General features: G+C 41.1%; 1 protein-coding gene across 1 annotated transcript in view; it reads left to right on the forward strand.

Annotated features, from left to right (window-relative positions):
- The window catches only part of aff2 (AF4/FMR2 family, member 2), a 320,904-nt gene that overhangs the window by 166,303 nt on the left and 130,295 nt on the right, over positions 1–24,306 (forward strand). The window contains exon 7 of the mRNA XM_046323313.1: positions 18,773–18,859. Coding sequence (XP_046179269.1) covers positions 18,773–18,859 — 87 coding nt within the window. The remainder of the gene's footprint in view (positions 1–18,772; positions 18,860–24,306) is intronic.

Below are 24,306 nucleotides of genomic sequence, written 5' to 3' on the forward strand. Positions count from 1 at the left end.
TCCCAGCAGCTATCTTAGAAATATAATGTTGCTCTGTGCTTCTCCGAGCATGCACTTCGTAGCCTATAGCCTATGTATCATTTGATTGAGACCACACTAAATAGCCTTCTCCGAGCATGCACTTCGTAGCCTATAGTCTATGTATCATTTGATTGAGACCACACTAAATAGCCTTCTCCGAGCATACACTTCGTAGCCTATAGTCTGTGTATCATTTGATTGAGACCACAATAAATAGCCTTCTCCGAGCATGCACTTCGTAGCCTATAGTCTATGTATCATTTGATTGAGACCACACTAAATAGCCTTTAGGCACACTTTTTATTGCACGCCCAGCAGAGAATCAGAGATGAGGGACAGTATCGGGCACACACCAATATATAGCCTAATAAGCAAATAATTCTAAAACACTCGCAATATAGACATTTCATTAATTGCAAATTGCCCTCCCCTGGACGAGATAAAAAAAATACAAAAAATACTAAACCCTCCACTTGACTGAAATTGAAATGACCCTCCCCCATTTTCCTCCAGTTATCCATTACGCACATTTAGATCCATCTCTAAATTAGACCATTTCATCCACTTATAAAAACACAACATCGCTATCAAAGAATCTGATTGGAGATATGGACTACCCTGCTAGCATACATTCAGTGCTCTGCCTGTCCTTTCCAACCTCCTTGCTCTGCTTGCTCAGCCTGTCCGGTTCTTGGGAGTTTTCCGCTTTAAATCACTTCACCTGACGGCCATATTGCCGGTTGCCCGGCAACTGTTATTTTACATCATCACCCTCCCAGAGGGTTCTATATTTGACAGGTTCACATAACTCAGCCGCTCGGTCGCTCGTTCGGGGGAAGTTCATAGTCCTCTACTGGTTTTCCTTGACGTTTCTACAGTACTACCGTTGCCAGAGGCGATGGAGAGGCTGCACTGGTTTATGACTGGAAGTCAGTCGCCATAGTGATGCTTCATTGGCGGGTACCAAACACACCCCAGCCTCCTCAGCCATACAAGCGTATCAGTGAGTATCCCAAACTCCCTGTTATAACCCTGCACTAAAGCCCTCCCAGCATCTCTATTCCCTGTGACTTAATGTTGAACCGGGTTACTAAGATTTAACGGGATTTCCCACCCAAACCCACTCCTCTTTCCCGGGATAAATAAGAGAAAGTGGTCAATTATAAAACAAAATATTTTTATGAACTGCATGGCGTGAAATGGAACTGTTAAATTATTTGCAATGTCTAAATATGGCTTCTCTAAGGCCTTCTCTCTGCTCTCTGTGTGATCAATCATCAACGCTCAGGTTGGGGATAGACGTCCAATCTCAGTATGGAGTGCCGTTCACAATGCATGTAGACCTATCATCTCATCATGGTAACTTTTTTCTTTCTGACAGGTAAGGCCTACATTTGCTGCAGCATATGCTACAGTATTATAAGGACTGAATGGGCTTCTAATTTATCTGGAGATCATTTTCTAATTGTAAAGATTTTTTTTAAATTGCAGCTGCAGAGTTTTAAAAGTCTATCACTTGAATATCGCTGCTTTAAACCAGGGGTGTCAAACTCATTCCATGGAGAGCCTAGTCTCTGCAGGTTTTTGTTTTTTAAGACCTTGACAACCAGGTGTGGGGAGTTCCTTACAAATTACTGACCTTATTTCATCAATCAAGTACAAGGGTGGAGCAAAAACCTGCAGACACTCAGCCCTGAGTTTAGCACATTTGCTTTGTGAGCACTCTCTTGCAGTCTTTCTCTCTCTTCTCTTCAAGTCCATTCAAACTGCATCCAAGATAGATAATCCTCTTCAAGATTGATATACAGTGCATTCAGAAAGTATTCAGACCCCTTCCCCTTTTCCACATTTTGTTACGTTACAGCCTTATTCTAACATAGACTAAATACACATTTTTACTCATCAATCTACACACAACGACATAGTGAAAACAGGTTTTTAGAAAGGTTTTAAAATGTATTATTTACATAAGTAATCAGACCCTTTGCTGTGAGACTTGAAAATGAGCTCAGGTGCATCCTGTTTCCATTGATCATCCTTGAGATGTTTCTACAACATGATTGGAGTCCACATGTGGTAAATACAATTTATTGGACATGATTTGGAAAGGCACACACCTGTTTTTATAAGGTCCCACAGAGCTGAAATCAAGCCATTAGGTTGAAGGAATTGTCTGTAGAGCTCTGAGACAGGATTGTGTCGTGGCACAGGTCTGGGGGAGGGTACCAAAAAATGTATGCAGCATTGAAGGTCCCAAAGAACAGTAGCCTCCATCATTCTTAAATGAAAGAGGTTTAGAACCACCAAGACTTTTCGTAGAGCTGGCCGCCCAGCCAAACTGAGCAATCGGGGGAGAAAGGCCTTGGTCAGAGAGGTGACCATGAATCCAAACAGAACTCCAGGAATCATCTGTGGAGATGTGCAAACCTTCCAGAAGGACAAAAATCTGTGCAGCACTCCACAAATCTGGCCTTTATGGTAGAGTGGCCAGAGAGAAGCCACTCCTCAGCAAAATTCCCCTACCTGACAGCCTGTTTAGAGTTTACCTAAATGATTCTCACACCATGAGAAACAAGAATCTCTGGTCTGAAGAAACCAAGATTGAACTCTTTGGCCTGAATGCCAAGCGTCACGCCTGGAGGAAATCTGACACAATCACTAAGGTGAAGCATGGTGGTGGCAGCATCATGCTGTGGGAATGTTTTTCAGCGGCAGGGATGGGAGAGTAGTCGGGATCGAGGAAAATATTAATGGAGCAAAGTACAGAGAGATCCTTGACGAAAACCTGCTCCAGAGCACTCAGGACCTCAGACTGGTGTGAAGGTTCACCTTCCAACAGGACGACTCAAAGCGCACAGCCAAGACAACACAGGAGTGACTTCTGGCCCAGCCAGAGCCCAGGCATGAACCCGATCGAACATCTCTGGACAGACTAGCTGTGAAATAGCTGAAAAAAGCTGTGCAACAACGCTCTCCATCCAACCTGACAGAGCTTGAGAGGATCTGCAGAGAAGGTGCTTCATCAAAGTACTGAGTATAGGGTCTGAATACATACAGTTGAAGTCGGAAGTTTACATGCACATAAATGTTTCCAACAATTGTTTACAGACAGATTATTTCATGTATAATTCACTGTATCACAATTCCAGTGGGTCAGAAGTTTACATACACTAAGTTGACTGTGCCTTTAAATAGCTTGAAAATTTCCAGAAAATGATGTCATGGCTTTAGGAGCTTCTGATAGGCTAATTGACATAATTTAAGTAAATTGGAGGTGTACGTGTGGATGTATTTCAAGGCCTCCTTTCAAACTCAGTGCCTCTTTGCTTGACATCATGGGAAAATCAAAAGAAATCAGCTAAGACCTTAGAAAAATCTTGTAGACCTCCACAAGTCTGGTTCATCCTTGAGAGCCAATTTCAAATGCCCGAAGGTACCACATTCATCTGTACAAACAGTAGTATGCAAGTATAAACACCATGGGACCACGCAACCATCATACCGCTCAGGAAGGAGACGCATTCTGTCTCCTAGAAATGAACGTACTTTGGTGCAAAAAGTGCAAATCAATCCCTGAACAGCAGCAAAGGACGTTGTGAAGATGCTGGAGGAAACATGTACAAAAGTATCTATATCCACAGTTAAATGAGTCCTATATTGGCATAACCTGAAAGGCCGCTCAGCAAGGAAGAAGCCACTGCTCCAAAACCGCCATAAAAAAGCCTGACTGCGTTTTGCAACTGCACATGGGGACAAAGATCATACTTTTTGGAGAAATGTCCTCTGGTCTTAACTGTTTGGCCATGGTGACCATCATTATGTTTGGAGGAAAAAGGGGAGGCTTGCAAGCCAAAGAACACCATCCCAAACGTGAAGCACGGGGGTGGCAGCATCATGTTGTGGGGGTGCCTTGCTGTAGGAGTGACTGGTGCACTTCACAAAATCATGAGGGTGGAAAATTATGTGGATATATTGAAGCAACATCTCAAGGCATCAGTCATAAAGTTAATGCTTGGTCCATAATGAGTCTTCAAAATGGACAATGACCCGAAACATGCTTCCAAAGTTGTGGCAAAATGGCTTAAGGACAACAAAGTCAAGGTATTGGAGTGGCCATCACAAAGCCCTGACCTCAATCCCATAGAAAATGTGTAGGCAGAACTGAAAAAGCATGTGCGAGCAAGGAGGCCTAAAAAACTGACTCGGTTACACCAGCTCTGTCACTAGAAATGGGCCAAAATTCACCCAACTTATTGTGGGAAGCTTGTGGAAGGCTACCCGAAATGTTAGAACCAAGTTAAACAATTTAAAGGCAATGCTACCAAATACTATTTGAGTGTATGTAAACTTCTGACCCACTGGGAATGTGATGAAATAAATAAAAGCTGAAATAAATCATTCTCTCTACTATTATTCTGACATTTCACATTCTTAAAATAAAGTGGTGATCCTAACTGACATAAGACAGGGTATGTTTACTCTGATTAAATGTCAGAAATTGTGAAAAACTGAGTTTAAATGTATTTGGCTAATGTGTATGTAAACTTCCGACTGTTTGTATGTATGTAACTACATGTAAATGTGATATTTATTTATTTTTAACACAAATTATAAAAAATTGATTTGTCATTATGGGGTATTGTGTGTAGATTGATGAGGGAAAAAGATATTTAGTCAATATTAGAATAAGGCTGTAATGTAACAAAATGTGGAAAAGGTCAAGGGGCCTGAATACTTGCCGAAGGCCCTGTAGATGTTGTGTGCATGTACTGATATGTAAGCTATGTGTGACGTTTTAAATGTATGTATTTCCGTCCTTGACTAATAATGTTCTGTACTATGTATTATGTCATGTTTCATGTCGACCCCAGGAAGAGTAGCCAAAGCGTTTGCAGCAGCTAATGGGGATCCTAATAAATACCAAATACCACACCAGAAGCAGCAGCTGCGGCACAAACAATCAGAAATAGGCAGCTCATGTTGCTGACAATAGGCATAATTCATTTCAACCGTGTTCATTTTATTTTGACTTTACTAACAACAACAACAACAACAGGGCTTTGTGTTGGATCTTATTTCTTCCTATTTAAAACTTCTTGTGGCTGCAGGGGCAGCATTGAGTAGCTTGGATGAAGGTGCCCAGAGTAAACGGCCTGCTCCTCAGTCTCAGTTGCTAATATATGCATATTATTATTAGTATTGGATAGACAACACTCTGAAGTTTCTAAAACTGTTTGAATGAGGTTTGTGAGTATAACAGAACACATATGGCAGGCAAAAACCTGAGAAGAAATCCAAACAGGAAGTGAGAAATCTGAGGTAGGTATATATTCATCCCAGGCCCTATTGATTTCACATTGGGATATGAATGAAATTTTACTTCCTAGGGCTTCCACTAGATGTCAACCGTCTTTAGAAACTTGATAAATGAGGCTTCTACTGTGTTGTGGGACTGAATACGAGCTGAATGAGTCAGGTTACTGGCAGAGAGCCATTTCCTGGCCATGCGCATTCCACATGATATCGCCCTGCGTTCCGTTGCTCCACTAGACACAAAGGAATTCTCCGGTTGGAATTTTATTGAAGATCTATGATAAAAACATCCTAGTGATTGATTCTATACTTAGTTTGAAATGTTTCTTCGACCTGTAATATAACTTTTGGAAGTTTTTGTCCGAAGTTTTTGTCTGAAGTAATGCACGCTAACAAAAGTAGCTACTTTGACATAAATAATGGAATTTATCGAACAAATCAAGCATTTATTGTGGAACTGCGATTCCTGGGAGTGCATTCTGATGAAGATCATCAAAGGTAAGGGAGTATTTATAATGTGATTTCTGGTTTCTGTTGACTCCAACATGGCGGCTAATTTGATTATTTTTCCGTCTCAGATTATTGCATGGTTTGTTTTTTCCGTAAAGTTTTTTAGACTTCTGACACAGCGGTTGCATTAAGGAGAGGTATATCTATAATTCAATGTGTATAACTTGTATTATCATCTACATTTATGATGATAATTTCTGTTGAATCGATGTGGCTATGCAAAATCACTCTATGTTTTTGGAACTAGTGAATGTAACGTGCCAATGTAAACTCAGAGTTTTTTTTATATAAATATGAACTTTATCAAACAAAATATACATGTATTGTGTAACATGAAGTCCTATGAGTGTCATCTGATGAAGATCATCAAAGGTAAGTGATTAATTTCATCTCTATTTGTGCTTTTGTTGACTCCTCTCTTTGGCTGGAAATTGGCTGTGTTTTTCTGTGGCTTGGTGATGACCTAACATAATCGTTTGTGGTGCTTTTGCTGTAAAGCTTATTTGAAATCGGACACCGTGGTGGGATTAACAACAAGATTAACTTTAAAACTGTATAAAATATAAGATGTTTGAGGAATTTTAATTATGATATTTCTGTTGTTTTGATTTTGGCGCCCTGCACTTTCACTGGCTGTTGTCATATCACCCCGTTAACGGGATTGCAGCCCTAAGAAGTTTAATTGACAAATAAGAGGTAGGCCTACCTGTTTGACAGAATAAATTATCCTATAGGCTGATATATCCATACATACATATTGTCAGTCAATTCCTCCACCCACCATGCACTCTTTATATAGCCTACTTCTATGTCAGTGAAGGGATGTTAAATTAAATTAAATCCAAGACTCAAATTGAGGGGATATGAGAGTGTATGCCATAGGCCTACTTTTTATTAAAGAAAATGGCCATCCATTTTCATTTCAGAGAGGTCCGACTTTCTCCAGGTAACCCTTATTATAAGTCCTTTAGCATTTGGTAAATCCTCAACCCTTTCTACAGTTCCTTTAGAAAGTATTCACACCCCTTTACAATGCCTTCTAAAATAAATAACACGCCTCACACAATCGCCTTTGGCAAAGCTGAGTTTGTAGGAGAGAGAGAGGTTGAAGGCAGGTTGAAGGCAGGCTGCGAAGGAGGAACGGCGGCGATATGAGGAGGCAAGTCAGCGAAGCAGCCACGAGAGGTGGCCCCAAACATTTTTGGGGGGAGGCACATGGGGAAATTGAGTCAGGTTATAGACCTGAGCCAACTCCCCGTGCTTACCGTGGGGAGAGGGTGACTAGTCAGGCACCAGGTTATGCGGCTCTGCGCTGTGTGTCTCCAGTGTGCTCTCATAGCCCGGTGCGCTCTCTGCAAGCTCCCCGCAGTTGCTGTGCGGATTGGAATTCAGCCAGGAGGGATTGTGCCGGCTCAGCGCTCCTGGTCTCCTGTGCGTCTCTTCGGCCCGGGTTATCCTGTGCCAACTCTACGCACGGTATCTTCAGTTCGCCAGGAGAACCCAGTGCAGCCTGTTCCAGCTCCCCGCACGTGCCGGGCTAAAGTGGGCATGCAGCCAAAAGGAGAGGTGCACATGTTAAGCACCAGATCTCCAGTGCTCCCCCACAGCCCGGTTTGACCTGCGCCTGCGCTCGGGAGGTGCCGGGCTAAAGTGGGCATACAGCCTGGAAGAGCAGTGCCCGGGATAAGCACCAGATCTCCAGTGCTCCCCCACAGCCCTCTTCATCCTGTGCCTGCTCCCAGAACCAGGCCTCCTGTATGTTTCCCCAGCCTGGTGGGCCCTGTGGCAGCCCCACGCACCAGGCTGTCTATACGTCTCCTCCCATCAGTGAGGATCCACAGTCCGGGGCCCGCGACGGGGATTCCCAGTCCGGGGCCCGCAGCGAGGGTCCCCAATCTGGGGACCGCAGCGAGGGTGCCCAGTCCGGGGCCCGCAGCGAGGGTGCCCAGTCCGGGGCCTGCAGCGAGGGTCCCCAATTTTCATAGAGCACAAAGGAATTTCTTCTACCTCACAGAACTTGAGGTACGAATAAATTTCATGTTTCAGAGAAAGTATAAAAGATCTATGAAGAATCCAGCTACAAACACGTTCGTTTGTTACAACTTGGCGAAGCTCATGGGAGATGGTGTGGCCACATTACCATAACGCTGTTTATATAATAGCCTCAGATATGAGGTTTACATCTATTTGTTGTATAAGATAAATGAGTGAGTATGATACTGTTTGTAAAATTGTGTAATATGATTTTGGACTGTTTAATGAAGCAACATACAATTCCCTTTTGATTTGAACTAAATCAGAGGACCGCCCCTGAGCCCAGTTAGGGTCAGACATCCTGGGACAGCCCCTTTTCTGCAATTTCGAATAAAACCCAACTATCACCAGACCATGTTTTTCTCCATTAGGACAGGACAAAGGTTGTAGACCATTGCTGAATCTTTTAACCATACCACATGCTTAAACTCTTAGACTATCGATACCGACAGAATAAGAACAAGTCTTTGATATTAATTACTAGTCTGCAGCTAGGAATTCGGTATCATTGAGAAGAACAACAACTGCCGAAACATCCATTCTATATCAAATTAATGCATGTCACTCTGAACTATCCCCTCTAACCAAGACAGAGAGAGAGAGAGAGAGAGAGAGAGAGAGAGAGAGAGAGAGAGAGAGAGGACGAAACTCTCCAACAGAAACATAAACTTTTCAACAGCAATCAAGACGACACACTGAGCATAAATATATATATTGATTGCAATTGTTCCCGAATGAGTGAGCGTTCATGTGCAAAGGATTAGCATTTCAATTGTTATAATGATCAACTTTGTAGTGTCTCATCTCAGTTGACCCCCCACTTCCCCTTTTGTCTAACAAGCCGCGATGCCGGTTTAGCCCACTAGGGCACATTCCCCTATCATTTCTTGTAACCACATTTACCTTGTTTGTTTGTTTATGCATTTCTGTGAATTACTTAGTTATTAATAAATAAATGATTTAAGACAATTGATGTATGGATGACTCATAGTGAAGACTGGGTTCGTGCAGATAACCAACAATTTACGACGTTTGGAATGAGACTAACGTGAGGTAAAGTAAATAATTCATTAATTCGAAGACTAATTGATCAGATAAAATATCTGAAAAGTTATTTTAGGAAATGATAACTTTGTAATCTGAATATTTTTCCTTGGTTCCCCCGACTTCCTAGTTAATTACAGTTACATGATTAATCAGTTGATCGCGTAATACTAATTACAGAGAATCTTTGATAAAAACTATAAGTCTTCAATTTAATGATAGTAAAGACACGACACATAGTAACAGGGACAACTCAATGTACTGGGTTACCATTGTTTTCAATAGAATGGCTCCAGATCTGTTCTTCCCTGTATGAGTAGGGCTGGGTGATATATATTGTGAATACCGGTATACTGGTATTGATCCACATACCGTTATGAATTTTTACAACATTGTCTATAAAGGTACTTTTATACAGTGCTAAGGAAATAAAAAGTTAAACAAATTGGACAACCTAAGTTTGGTTGAAAATTAAACCGTCAGATTGGAGAAAGCCTATTAAAATCACTTATATATTATATTTTGGCCATATCGTCTAACCCTATGTATGAGTGTTAAAATAGATCAACAGCAAAAGTCACAGCCGAGGGATAGATGTATTCATTAACCAGCTCACGAGATGGCCATTCTTGTATCCTGTAGATGTTCTATTTAGAGAGCATGTCCTGCTAGCACTGCGGCCACACACACACAACAGGCCCAGCTTGAATAATGACTGGTACTTCTCCCTGCGTGACATAGTCTGCCACTATGAATTGGCTGCTATCCGCCTTCGCTCTCTCTCTCTCTCTCTCTCTCTCTCTCTCTCTCTCTCTCTCTCTCTCTCTCTCTCTCTCTCTCTTTCTCTCTCTCTCTCTCTCTCTCTCTCTCTTTTTCTCTCTGCCTCTCAGCCATGTTGCCTTGCAAACTGTTGTTGTGACAGCCTGGGTCCTTTACTGTGACCACTGTCTATAGATCAGATTATTTTATGGCTTGTAGTGTACAGTACACTCTAATATCAACTGAAGACATCAATATCCAATTATAGTTTTCCCCCTCATCTGTCAGAGATAGCCTGAACCAGGGCTCTCCAACCCTGTTCCTGGAGAGCTACCCTCCTCTAGATTTTTGCTCGATTAGGGTTGGAAATTTGGGTAGGATACATCAGTAATAATTTCACTGTTAGTTTACACGTGTGGTTTACGAAGCATTTGACAAATACAATTTACATCTATTTTTATTTGATTTGAAGTAAACTCAGAAAAAAAAGAAATGTCCTCTCACTGTCAACTGTGTTTATTTTCAGAAAACTTAACATGTGTAAATATTTGTATGAACATAACAAGATTCAACAACTGAGACACAAACTGAACAAGTTCCACAGACATGTAACTAACAGAAATGGAATAATGTGTACCTGAACAAAGGGGGGGGGGTTCAAAATCAAAAGTAACAGTCACTATCACTAAGTACTGCAGGGCATCTCCTCCTCATGGACTGCACCAGATTTACCAGTTCTTGCTGTGAGATGTTATCCCACTCTTCCACCATTTCTGGGGAGACATATCTGGGGGGAATAGCCCTCACCCTCACCCTCAGATCTAACAGGTCCCAGACGTGCTCAATGGGATTGAGATCTGGGCTCTTCGCTGGCAATGGCAGAGCACTGACATTCCTGTTTTGCAGGAAACCACGCACAGAACGAGCAGTATGGCTGGTGGCATTGTCATGCTGGAGGGTCATGTCAGGATGAGCCTGCAGGAAGGGTACCACATGAGGGAGGAGAATGTCTTCCCTGTAACGCACAGTGTTGAGATTGTCTGCAATGACAACAAGCTCAGTCTGATGATGCTGTGACACACCGCCCCAGACCCTCCACCTCCAAATGGAACCCGCTCCAGAGTACAGGTCTTGGTGTAACGCTCATTCCTTTGACGATAAAAGTGAATTTGACTATCACCCCTGGTGAGACAAAACCACAACTCGTCAGTGAAGAGCACTTTTTGCCAGTCCTGTCTGGTCCAGCGACAGTGGGTTTGTGCCCATAGACAACGTTGTTGCCGGGGATGTCTGGTGAGGACCTGCCTTACAACAGGCCAACAAGCCCTCAGTCCAGCCTCTCTCAGCCTATTGCAGACAGTCTGAGCACTGATGGAGGGATTGTACATTGTTGTTGCCATCCTGTACCTGTCCCGCAGGTGTGATGTTCGGATGTACCGATCCTGTGCAGGTGTTGTTACACGTGGTCTGCCACTGCGAGGACGATCAGCTGTCTGTCCTGGACATTGCAATTTATTTCCCTGGCCACATCTGCAATCCTCATGCCTCCTTGCGACATCCATAAGGCACGTTCATGCAGATGAGCAGGGACCCTGGGCATCTTTCTTTTGGTGTTTTTCAGAGTCAGTAGAAAGGACTCTTTAGTGTCCTAAGTTCTCATAACTGTGACCTTAATTGCCTACCATCTGTAAGCTGTTAGTGTCTTGACGACCATTCCACAGATGCATGTTCATTAATTGTTTATGGTTCATGGGAAACAGTGTTTAAACCCTTTACAATGAAGATCTGTGACGTTATTTGGATTTTTACGAGTCCTGAAAACAAAAAGGTTTATTTTTTTGCTGAGATTATTATATATGTTTTTAACAGTCATGTTAATCATTTAATGTTAATGATTTACCAGCAAACACTTTTGTTGAAAGAAATGTGGCAAACAATTAAAATATGGATGTGGATACCTGCTCGTCGAATATCTCATCCTGAAATCATGGGCATGGAGTTGTTCCCCCCTTTGCTGCTAAAATAGCCTCCACTCTTCTGGGAAGGCTTTCCACTTATCGCATTTCAAGTAAGAACCAAATGCAGACTGTGTTGAAGTAACAATGTTTATTACAGCAACAGGCAGGCAAACGACAGATCAAGACAGGCAGAGGTCGATAATCCAGAGTAGTGGGGTAAAGGCACAGGACGGCAGGCAGACTTAGGGTCAGGAGCAGGCATAGTGGTCAGGCAGGCGGGCTCAGAGTCAGGACAGGCAAGGGTCAAAACCAGGAGAGTGAGAAAAGAGAGACTGGGGAAAAGCAGGAGCTGAGACAAAATGCTGGTTGACTTGACGAACTGGCCACAGACAAACAGAGAACACAGGTATAAGTGCCCAGAGGATAATGGGGAAGATGAGCAGCACTTGGAGGGGGGAGGAGCCAAACATTGCTGCGGGGACTTGCTTCCATTCAGCCACAAGAGCATTAGTGAGGTCGGGCATTGACATTGGGCAATTAGGCCTGGCTCGCAGTCGATAAGGTTGAGGTCAGGGCGCTGTGCAGGCCAGTCAAGTTCTCCCACACCGTTCTCAACAATCCATTTCTGTATGGACCTCACTTTGTGCACAGGGGCCTTCCCCAAACTGTTGCCACAAAGTTGGAAGCACAGAATTGTCTAGAATGTCATTGTATGCTGTCTTGTTCTTGTGCTGACGTTTTTTCCAGAGGCTGTTTGGAACTCGTTAGTGAGTATTGCAACAACGACAGTCGATTTTCACACGCTACATGCTTCAGCACTCGGCAGTCCCGTCCTGTGAGCGTGTGTGGTCTACTACTTCACGGCTGAGCTATTGTTGTTCCTAGACATTTCCACTTCTCAATAACAGCACTTATATTTGACCTGGGTAGCACTAGCAGGGCAGAAATTTGACGAACTGACTTGTTGGAAAGGTGGCATCCTATGAAGGTGCCACGCTGAAAGTCACTGGGCTCTTCACTACGGGCCATTCTACTGCTAATGTTCTATGGAGATTGCATGGCAGTGTGCTCGATTTAATACACCTGTCGGTAATGGGTGTGGCTGAAATAACCGAATCCACTAACTTCCGAGGTGGCAGTATCACAGGCCCGGTACCTCATCTATCTCTCCACTTCTGCCCTTCCTGGCTCTGCTCTACGCTCGTTATCCTCTTGCCAGCCCAGGGAGAGGGAGAGAGAGGTAGAGAGAGAGAAAGGTAGAGAGAGAGAGAGAGAGAGAGAGAGAGAGAGAGAGAGAGAGAGAGAGAGAGAGAGAGAGAGAGAGAGAGAGAGAGAGAGAGAGAGAGAGAGAGAGAGAGAGGTAGAGAGAGAGAAAGGTAGAGAGAGAGAGAGAGAGAGAGAGAGAGAGAGAGAGAGAGAGAGAGAGAGAGGTAGAGAGAGAGAAAGAGAGAGAGAGAGAGAGAGAGAGAGAGAGAGAGAGAGAGAGAGAGGTAGAGAGAGAGAAAGGTAGAGAGAGAGAAAAGAGAGAGAGAGAGAGAGAGAGAGAGAGAGAGAGAGAGAGAGAGAGAGAGAGAAAGGTAGAGAGAGAGAGAGAGAGAGAGAGAGAGAGAGAGAGAGAGAGAGAGAGAGAGAGAGAGAGGTAGAGAGAGAGAAAGGTAGAGAGAGAGAGAGAGAGAGAGAGAGAGAGAGAGAGAGAGAGAGAGAGAGAGAGAGAGAGGTAGAGAGAGAGAAAGGTAGAGAGAGAGAAAGGTAGAGAGAGAGAGAGAGAGAGAGAGAGAGAGAGAGAGAGAGAGAGGTAGAGAGAGAGAAAGGAGAGAGAGAGAGAGAGAGAGAGAGAGAGAGAGAGAGAGAGAGAGAGAGAGAGAGAGAGAGAGAGAGGTAGAGAGAGAGAAAGGTAGAGAGAGAGAAAGGTAGAGAGAGAGAGAGAGAGAGTAGAGAGAGAGAAAGGTAGAGAGAGAGAGAGAGAGAGAGAGAGAGAGAGAGAGAGAGAGAGAGAGAGAGAGAGAGAGAGAGAGAGAGAGAGAGAGAGAGAGAGAGAGAGAGAGAAAAGACTTGTGATGGATAGATAACAGATGATGTCCATATGCTTCTTCATCTCTGAGGCTGTCAGTTCAACAGTACATCGTAATCCTGTAACGTGTCTGTCTAAGTGCATCGATAGGAGCAGTTGATCTGTGAAACCCTATTACATGAGAGACAATTGTTCATACTATACTGTCGGATCCAGCACATACTTTATAACACCACAGGACGATAACCCAGACGCTTAGTGTGATTGAATATCCCTCAGAGATTTCAAGAAATAATCAAAACAATTCATCCCTAGACCGAAGAGTTTCAGGAGATGGTCAGTTTAGAATATTATTCCAGTGTGTATTTATTTAAACACACAGGTTTTAACCATCGGTCTGTCCTGCCGTCACAGGGGTGCAAGACTAAACAGTTGGTTATCCTTGTTTCACTGTGTTTGGATAGCCCTGTTTGGTTTGGGAGCTATGCTCGGCTGCTTTTAATACATTTAATTTGCAACTCAAAGCCTTGCGAGGGTACAGCCAGCTACCTGCTGCCTCACTGCATCTCACACAAATGAATGGCTTGTGTGTGTTTCCCAGAAGGCAATAATATTGGTGTTCTTGGGGAGGAAATAAGGTTAAAAGGAATTTAGTGGAATACCAAAGTATGTAAGATTGTAATATCATAAGCCAAGAATGTTGTTGACTTCTAGACATTGATAGTTGGTTTGATCATGTATATTATATATACGCCATTTAACAGACACTTTTATCCAAACGACTGACAATTGTCATGTGTGCAGACATGTGTGCAGACATAACTTCTACTCTGACAAACACGTTAAGCCACACAGTGAGAACCAGTCATTTACATTGTTTCGATCTGCATGGGGGTATCCAAGTACATGGTTTTAATTTGCTACTCTAGGTAATTAGATTTCATTGCCACATTGTGCTACTCTAGATCATTAGATGTAATTGCCACATTGTGCTACTCTATATCATTTGATTTCATTGCCACATTGTGCTACTCTAGATCATTTGATTTCATTGCCACATTGTGCTATTCTAGATCAGTAGATTGCATTGCCACATTGTGCTACTCTAGGTCATTAGATTTCATTGCCACTTTGTCTATTCTAGATCATTAGATTTCATTGCCACATTGTGCTACTCTAGGTCATTAGATTTCATTGCCACTTTGTCTATTCTAGATCATTAGATGTAATTGCCACATTGTGCTACTCTAGATCATTAGATTTCATTGCCACATTGTCTATTCTAGATCATTAGATTTCATTGCCACATTGTGCTACTCTAGGTCATTAGATTTCATTGCCACATTGTGCTATTCTAGGTCATTAGATTGCATTGCCACATTGTGCTACTCTAGATCATTAGATTTCATTGCCACATGGTCTATTCTAGATCATTAGATTTCATTGCCACATTGTGCTACTCTAGGTCATTAGATTTCATTGCCACATTGTGCTACTCTAGGTCATTAGATTGCATTGCCACATTGTGCTACTCTAGATCATTAGATTTCATTGCCACATTGTGCTACTCTAGGTCATTAGATTGCATTGCCACATTGTGCTACTCTAGATCATTAGATTTCATTGCCACATTGTGCTACTCTAGGTCATTAGATTTCATTGCCACATTGTGCTACTCTAGATCATTAGATTTCATTGCCACATTGTCTATTCTAGATCATTAGATTTCATTGCCACATTGTGCTACTCTAGGTCATTAGATTTCATTGCCACATTGTGCTACTCTAGGTCATTAGATTGCATTGCCACATTGTGCTACTCTAGATCATTAGATTTCATTGCCACATTGTGCTACTCTAGGTCATTAGATTGCATTGCCACATTGTGCTACTCTAGATCATTAGATTTCATTGCCACATTGTGCTACTCTAGGTCATTAGATTTCATTGCCACTTTGTCTATTCTAGATCATTAGATTTGATTGCCACATTGTGCTACTCCAGATCAGTAGATTTCATTGCCACATTGTGCTACTCTAGAACATTAGATGTAATTGCCACATTGTGCTACTCTAGATCATTAGATGTAATTGCCACATTGTGCTACTCTAGATAATTAGATTTCATTGCCACAGTGTTCTACTTTAGATCATTAGATGTAATTGCCACATTGTGCTACTCTAGATCATTAGATGTAATTGCCACATTGTGCTACTCTATATCATTTGATTTCATTGCCACATTGTGCTACTCTAGATCATTTGATTTCATTGCCACATTGTGCTATTCTAGATCAGTAGATTGCATTGCCACATTGTGCTACTCTAGGTCATTAGATTTCATTGCCACTTTGTCTATTCTAGATCATTAGATTTCATTACCACATTGTGCTACTCTAGGTCATTAGATTTCATTGCCACTTTGTCTATTCTAGATCATTAGATTTGATTGCCACATTGTGCTACTCCAGATCAGTAGATTTCATTGCCACATTGTGCTACTCTAGATCATTAGATGTAATTGCCACATTGTGCTACTCTAGATCATTAGATTACATTGCCACATTGTGCTACTCTATATCATTTGATTTCATTGCCACATTGTGCTACTCTAGATCATTTGATTTCATTGCCACATTGTGCTATTCTAGATCAGTAGATTGCATTGCCACATTGTGCTACTCTAGGTCATTAGATTTCATTGCCACTTTGTCTATTCTAGATCATTAGATTTCATTGCCACATTGTGCTACTCTAGGTCATTAGATTTCATTGCCACTTTGTCTATTCTAGATCATTAGATTTGATTGCCACATTGTGCTACTCCAGATCAGTAGATTTGATTGCCACATTGTGCTACTCTAGATCATTAGATGTAATTGCCACATTGTGCTACTCTAGATCATTAGATGTAATTGCCACATTGTGCTACTCTAGATCATTAGATTTCATTGCCACAGTGTGCTACTTTAGATCATTAGATGTAATTGCCACATTGTGCTACTCTAGATCATTAGATTACATTGCCACATTGTGCTACTAGCTTAGTAGATTTCATTGCCACATTGTGCTACTCTGAAATGTGAGTATCTCTATTAGGCATCAAGCTCAGTCTGACACTTCAGGTGAATAAAGCCAGAGGGGGTTATTTTCATTAACCGTCCGAAGTTCGAAACAGACCTCAATCGGGTTGATAATGATAATTTAAGTGTTGTGTGTGTGTGTGTGTGTGTGTGTGTGTGTGTGTGTGTGTGTGTGTGTGTGTGTGTGTGTGTGTGTGTGTGTGTGTGTGTGTGTGTGTGTGTGTGTGTGTGTGTGTGTGTGTGTGTGTGTGTGTGTGTGTGTGTGTGTGTGTGTGTGTGTGTGTGTGTGTGTGTGTGAGAGAGAGAGAGAGAGAGAGAGTATTGACTGTAATGGATAAATGAGGAGCAAGCTCAACTAATGTGTGTGTGCAGTGTGAGTCAAGCTGTGATCTGGTGCATGCTCATTCATATGCATACACGTTAACCAAATACATTTCAACTCAGTTTTTCACAATTCCTGACATTTAATCTCAGTAAAAATTCCCTGTTTTAGGTCACTTAGGATCACCACTTTATTTTAAGAATGTGAAATGTCAGAATAATAGTAGAAAGAATGATTTACTTCAGCTTTTATTTCTTTCATCACATTCCCAGTGGGTCAGAAGTTTACATACACTCAATTAGTATTTGGTAACATTGCCTTTAAATTGTTTAACTTGGGTCTAACGTTTCGGGTAGCTTTCCACAAGCTTTCCACAATAAGTTGGGTGAATTTTGTCCCGTTCCTCCTCACAGAGCTGGTGTAACTGAGTCAGGTTTTTAGGCCTCCTTGCTCTCACATGCTTTTTTTGTTCTGCCCACACATTTTCTATAGGATTAAGGTCAGGGCTTTGTGATGGCTTCTCCAATACTTTGACTTTGTTGTCCTTAAGCAATTTTGCCACAACTTTGGAAGTGTGCTTGGGGTCATTGTCCATATGGAAGACCCATTTGCGACTAAGCTTTAACTTCCTGACTGATGTCTTGAGATGTTGCATCAATATATTCACATAATTTTCCACCCTCATTATGCCATCTATTTTGTGAAGTGCACCAGTCCCTCCTGCAAAAAGCACCCCTACAACATGATGCTGCTACCCCCGTGCTTCACGTTTGGGATGGTGTTCTTTGGCTTGCAAGCCTCCCTCTTTTTCCTCCAAACATAACGATGGTCATCATGGCCAAACAGTTCTGTTTTTGTTTCATCAGACCAGAGGACATTTCTCCAAAAAGTACGATCTTTGTCCCCATGTGCAGTTGCAAACCGCAGTTGGGCTTTTTTATGGCGGTTTTGGAGCAGCGGCTTCTTCCTTGCTGAGCGGCCTTTCAGGTTTTGTCGATATAGGACTTGTTTTACTGTGGATATAGATAATTTTGTACCTGTTTCCTCCAGCATCTTCACAAGGTCCTTTGCTGTTGTTCTGGGATAGATTTGCACTTTTCGCACCAAAGTATGTTCATTTCTAGGAGACAGAACGCGTCTCCTTCCTGAGCGGTATGACGGCTGCATGGTCCCATGGTGTTTATACTTGCGTACTATTGTTTGCACAGATGAACGTGGTACGTTCAGGCATTTGGAAATTGCTCTCAAGGATGAACCAGACTTGTGGAGGTCTACAATTTTTTTCTGAGGTCTTGGCTGATTTTCCCTTGATGTCAAGCAAGAGGCACTGAGTTTGAATGTAGGCCTTGAAGGTAGGCCACAGGTACACCTCCAATTAACTATAATAATGTCAATTAGCCTATCAGAAGTCATGACATTATTTTCTGGAATATTCCAAGCTGTTTAAAGGCACAGTCAATTTAGTGTATGTAAACGTCTGACCCACTGGAATTGTGATACGGTGAATGATAAGTGAAATAATCTGCCTGTAAACAATTGTTAGAAAAATTACTAGTGTCATGCACAAAGTATGAACAAAGCAAAACTATAGTTGGTTAACAAAACATGTGTGGAGTGGTTGAAAAACAAGTTTTAATGACTCCAACCTAAGTGTATGTAAACTTCTGACTTCAACTGTATACGTTATCTGGCTGACTTGAGTAATGTCTCTCCCTGCAGGAGATGACCCACTCCTGGCCTCCTCCCCTGACTGCCATCCACACTCCAGGCAAGGCTGAGCAAACCCGGTTCCCTATTCCCTCCAAGGTGAGTCCTAAAGCATACAGCCTACAACACTGTACTGTTCATTGACAACCACAGCCAACTTACTATTACTACTACTACAACTACCACTACTGCTAAAGCTGCTACTACTACTACAAATACTATTGCTGCTACTACTACTACTACCAACATTACCACTATTACTACTACCAATACTACTACTAATGATAATAATATCACTATCACCACTAGTGTTGCTACTACTACTACGCCTACAACTACTACTACTACTACTACTATCACTACTATTATCACTAGTATTATAAATACTACTACTATTATCACTGCTAATATTAGTAGTAGTAGTAGTAGTAGTAGTGATAGTAGTACTAGTAGTATTAGTAGTACTATCACTACTACTACTATCACAAATACCACTACTACTACTACTACTACTACTACTAATATCACTACTAATAATAATACCACTACTCTCATTACTACTACTATCACAAATACTACTGATAATAATAATAATATCAGTACTACTAATATCACTACGACTACTACTACAACTACTACTATCACTACTACTACTAGTACTACTAATTCTAATACCGCTGCTGCAACTACTTTCTCTACTACTACTATTACTACTACTATTAATAGTGCTACAACTACTATCACTACTACTCCTACCACTACCACTACTATCAATACTACTACTGCTGCTTCTTAAACTACTACTACTATTACTACTACTACTACTGCTTCTTCTACTAATACTAATACTTACACTACCACTGCTACTACTACTCATATAACTACTACTACTATCACTACTACTAATATCACTACTACTATTACTACTATTTCTATTATCACTACTACTACTACTACTACTACTGCTACCACTACTTCTACTAGTACTACTGCTACTTCTACTAATAATATTACTGCTAGCACTACTACTGCTGCTACTATTACTACTAATAATACTACTATCACTACTACCACTACTACTACTACTAATATCACTACTACTACTGCTGCTGCTACTACTACCTCTACCACTACTACTACTACTATCAATACTACTACTACTGCTTCATCCACTAATACTACTACTAGTACATCTACTATCGCAAATTCTACTACTACTACTATCAATATTACTAGTACTACTACTACTATTACTTGTACTGCTACCAGTACTATCACTACTAATACTACTACTTCTAATACTACTACTGCTGCTACTACTACTATCACTACTTCTACTGCTACTACTATTATTATTATCACTACTACTGCTTCTGCTGCTGCTACTACTACCTCTACCACTACTACTACTATCAATACTACTACTACAGCTTCATCCACTAATACTACTGCAAATACTACTAGTAGTACTACTACTGCTAATACTACTACTTGTACTGCTTATTCTACAAATACAACTACTTCTACTACCACTGCTACTACTCATATCACTACTACTACTACTACTATCACTACTACCACTAATATCACTACTGTTACTACTACTTCTACTAGTACTATTGTTACTTTTACTAATAATATTACTTATGCTACTACTTCTACTGATATCACTACTACTACTACTATCACTACTACTACTACTACGACTACTATCACACCAAATACTTCTACTACTACTACTACTACTACAAAAACTACTACTATTACGACTATCACTACTACTACTACTACTACTACTATTACTTCTACTATCACAAATGCTACTACTACTACTATCAATACTACTACTACTGCTACTACTACTACTACTACTACAAAAACTACTACTATTATGACTATCACTACTACTACTACTACTACTACTATTACTTCTACTATCACAAATGCTACTACTACTACTATCAATACTACTACTACTACTACTACTACTACTACTACTACAAAAACTACTACTATTACGACTATCACTACTACTACTACTACTACTACTATTACTTCTACTATCACAAATGATACTACTACTAATATCAATACTACTACTACTGCTACTACTACTACTACTACTACTACAAAAACTACTACTATTACGACTATCACTACTACTACTACTACTACTACTATTACTTCTACTATCACAAATGCTACTACTACTACTATCAATACTACTACTACTGCTACTACTACTACTACTACTTGTTCTGCTACTAGTACTATCCCTACTAATACTACTACTACTACTACTATTACTTCTACTATCACAAATGATACTACTACTAATATCAATACTACTACTACTGCTATAATAATTTAACGTGTTCATACACTTTTACGTAGTTATTACACAGTGATTACACTATCACTCGTATTTCATATGTCACAACGATTCATCAATACGTATGCTATGATGCTAGTAAATGTCACGCCTTGGTCATTGTATTTTGTGTTTTCGTTATATTATTTGGTCAGGCCAGGGTGTGACATGGGTTTATGTTGTTGTATTTCGTATTGGGATTTTGTAATTATTGGGATTGCGGCTGAGTAGGGGTGTTGTATAGGCTTGGCTGCCTGAGGCGGTTCTCTATCAGAGTCAGGTGATTCTCGTTGTCTCTGATTGGGAACCGTATTTAGGTAGCCGGGGTTTCTCTGTGTATTTCGTGGGTGATTGTTCCTGTCTCTGTGTAGTTTCACCAGATAGGCTGTATTAGGTTTCATGTTCCGTTTGTTGTTTTGTATTTTGTATAGTTATTTCATGTGTCGCGTCCTTCATTAAAGTCATGAGTAACCACCACGCTGCATTTCGGTCCGACTCTCTTTCTACAAACGAAGAACGCCGTTACAATTCCAAAGTATAATACATCCAGTGTGAAGCGACACATGAAATAATTATACAAAACACAAAAAAACAAACGGAACGTGAAACCTAATTACAGCACTGCTCCAGCGAATCCCAGGCGGGATCCGGCATTCTCTCTGTGTCGGCCGCCCACCTGTCTAATTCTTCCCACGTCGTATACTCCAAGCCTCTGCTGTCCAAAACGTCCTCCCTTCGCTGCTGCCTGTTAACACGCTGCTCGGTCCGAGTGTGGTGGGTGATTCTGTAACGTCGTTCTTCGTTTGTAGAAAGAGAGTCGGACCGAAATGCAGCGTGGTGGTTAGTCATGACTTTAATGAAAAAGGTGACACATGAAATAACTATACAAATACAAAAACAACAAATGGAACGTGAAACCTAATTACAGCCTATCTGGTTAAACTACACAGAGACAGGAACAATCACCCACGAAATACACAGTGAAACTCAGGCTACCTAAATACGGTTCCCCATCAGAGACAACAAGAATCACCTGACTCTGATTGAGAACCGCCTCAGGCAGCCAAGCCTATACTAGACACACCCTACTCAGCCGCAATCCCAAATATTACAAACCCCAATACGAAAATACAATATATAAACCCATGTCACACCCTGGCCTGACCAAATATATAACGAAAACACAAAATACAATGACCAAGGCGTGACAGGAATTGCATTGGGGCATACTTATTTCCCTGAACAGCCTTACCTATGTATTGTGGCTCAATGACATGGGTATCAGTCTACTCAGCGACACCCAGAGGACATTAGAACATTAGCTCTTATTGCGGGACTCTGAAACAACTGTGAATTAAGCCACATTTATTGTCAACCTTTGTGTATGGAACACTATTCCCGAAGAAAAACAATACTGCGTGGATGTTTTGGAGTCTGATAACTCTGAGAAGAACGTTGGGAAAAAATATCTTGGGTATTGAATGGACTCGATTTCATTGATCCCCAATCCTTAGGTAAAGCTGTACAGTGTAATATGAATGTCAATACACACAATAGGCTGACTGGGGAGGTGATTTCACACAGTCAGAGTCCCGCGATAAGAGCTGCAACGCTAATATTGGCGTAAACTCTTCACAGTTGTGTTCTGTGGGTGTCACCCAGTAGACTGATACCCCATTTCATTGCTTTACATTCCAACCCTGTTTAACATTATCTAGTCTAAATATGGCGTGATTCCACCAATTGTAACTTTCTGCATCACCTTCAAAGAGCTCCTTTTATTTTGAAGGCAAACCTCAAATTCCACTGTTATTCCTAATCGTTATTGTGGCTAATTTCACAACACATAACCCGGTCTGGTCGAGCCTCACTAGCCAGGTGAAGCTAGCTGGCTGCTTATAACGTTAGCTTAGGGCAACAGGGTTTAAGTAGATGGCTAGCTATTTATTTTCATGAACTGAAGTTCAATTGTTGTTGTATTGGTTCTAGCTAGATACCAAGCTAAAGCTAGCTACCCCAGAAGTTGCGGTCAAACAAATAACGGTTTATTACCAACTTGGTATTGTGAATACATTGTTCGTGGCCGGTGTTTGCTTGTTTGCAGACTTTTTTGTACAGCTTTAAAACCTCTTGATGCTCCCCATCCCGGATCCGGGATCGTGACTACGGCTCAAGCTCATTACCATAACGCAAAATGCAAAGAAATATTCTTAGAAATATTTAACCTCCACACATTAACAAGTCCAATAGCTCAAATGAAAGATAAACACCTTGTTCATCTACACAGCAAGCCAGATTTCTAAAATGTTTTACGCCGAAAACATAGCACATATTTATATTAGATCACCACCGAAACAAAAGACAAGCGGCAGCCATTTTGTCCCAGAAAATATAAAATTTAAAAGTAGCATTAAAAAATAAATAATTCACTAACCTTTTGAAAATCTTCATCAGATGACAGTGATATTACATGTTACACACTACATTTAATTTTTTTTCAATAATATGCCATTTATATCCATAAATCTCTGTTTACAATGACGACATTTAAAAAAATGCTACTCAAATGTCCGGAGAAATGATGATAGCTCCGACAGATAACGTCAGATAACAAGCAATAAACATGACTAAATATACATGTTCTACATATAGTTACAAAGATACACTTCTTCTTAATGCAACTGCTGTATTAAATTTATTTTTAACGTTACAGAAATCGTTCACTGGGCTATACAATGAGACGGCGCTCAGATATTAGCAGTATGTCTCCTCTACGTTTGGAGTCCACAGAAACCCAAAATAACCACATAAATATTCCCTTACCTTTGATGTTCTTCGATCAGAAGACGTAGAAGGAGTCATACTTACCCAATACATCGTTTGGTTTCACGTTGTGTGTCTCTGTATTAGCATATGCTAACAGCTTCAGCTGAAATGCATCCAAAATTACTTCTGGTCCAGCACTCTTGCGCATCAAAACTTCCATATTATATGTCAACTAAACTGGTCACACTATGTGCAGAATCGAGCTTTATGATGTTTTTAACATGTAAAACAATAAACAGCGCGAACAGACAAACCGGCTTCAATTGCTGTATCATGGAAAAGAACGTTCCCCAAATCGGCCGCGCGCAATAGAGTGCATGTAATCTGAGAGTGACACGAGCATTTTCGC

The sequence above is a fragment of the Oncorhynchus gorbuscha genome, linkage group LG23, assembly GCF_021184085.1.
Source record: "Oncorhynchus gorbuscha isolate QuinsamMale2020 ecotype Even-year linkage group LG23, OgorEven_v1.0, whole genome shotgun sequence".
Lineage (NCBI taxonomy): Eukaryota > Metazoa > Chordata > Actinopteri > Salmoniformes > Salmonidae > Oncorhynchus > Oncorhynchus gorbuscha.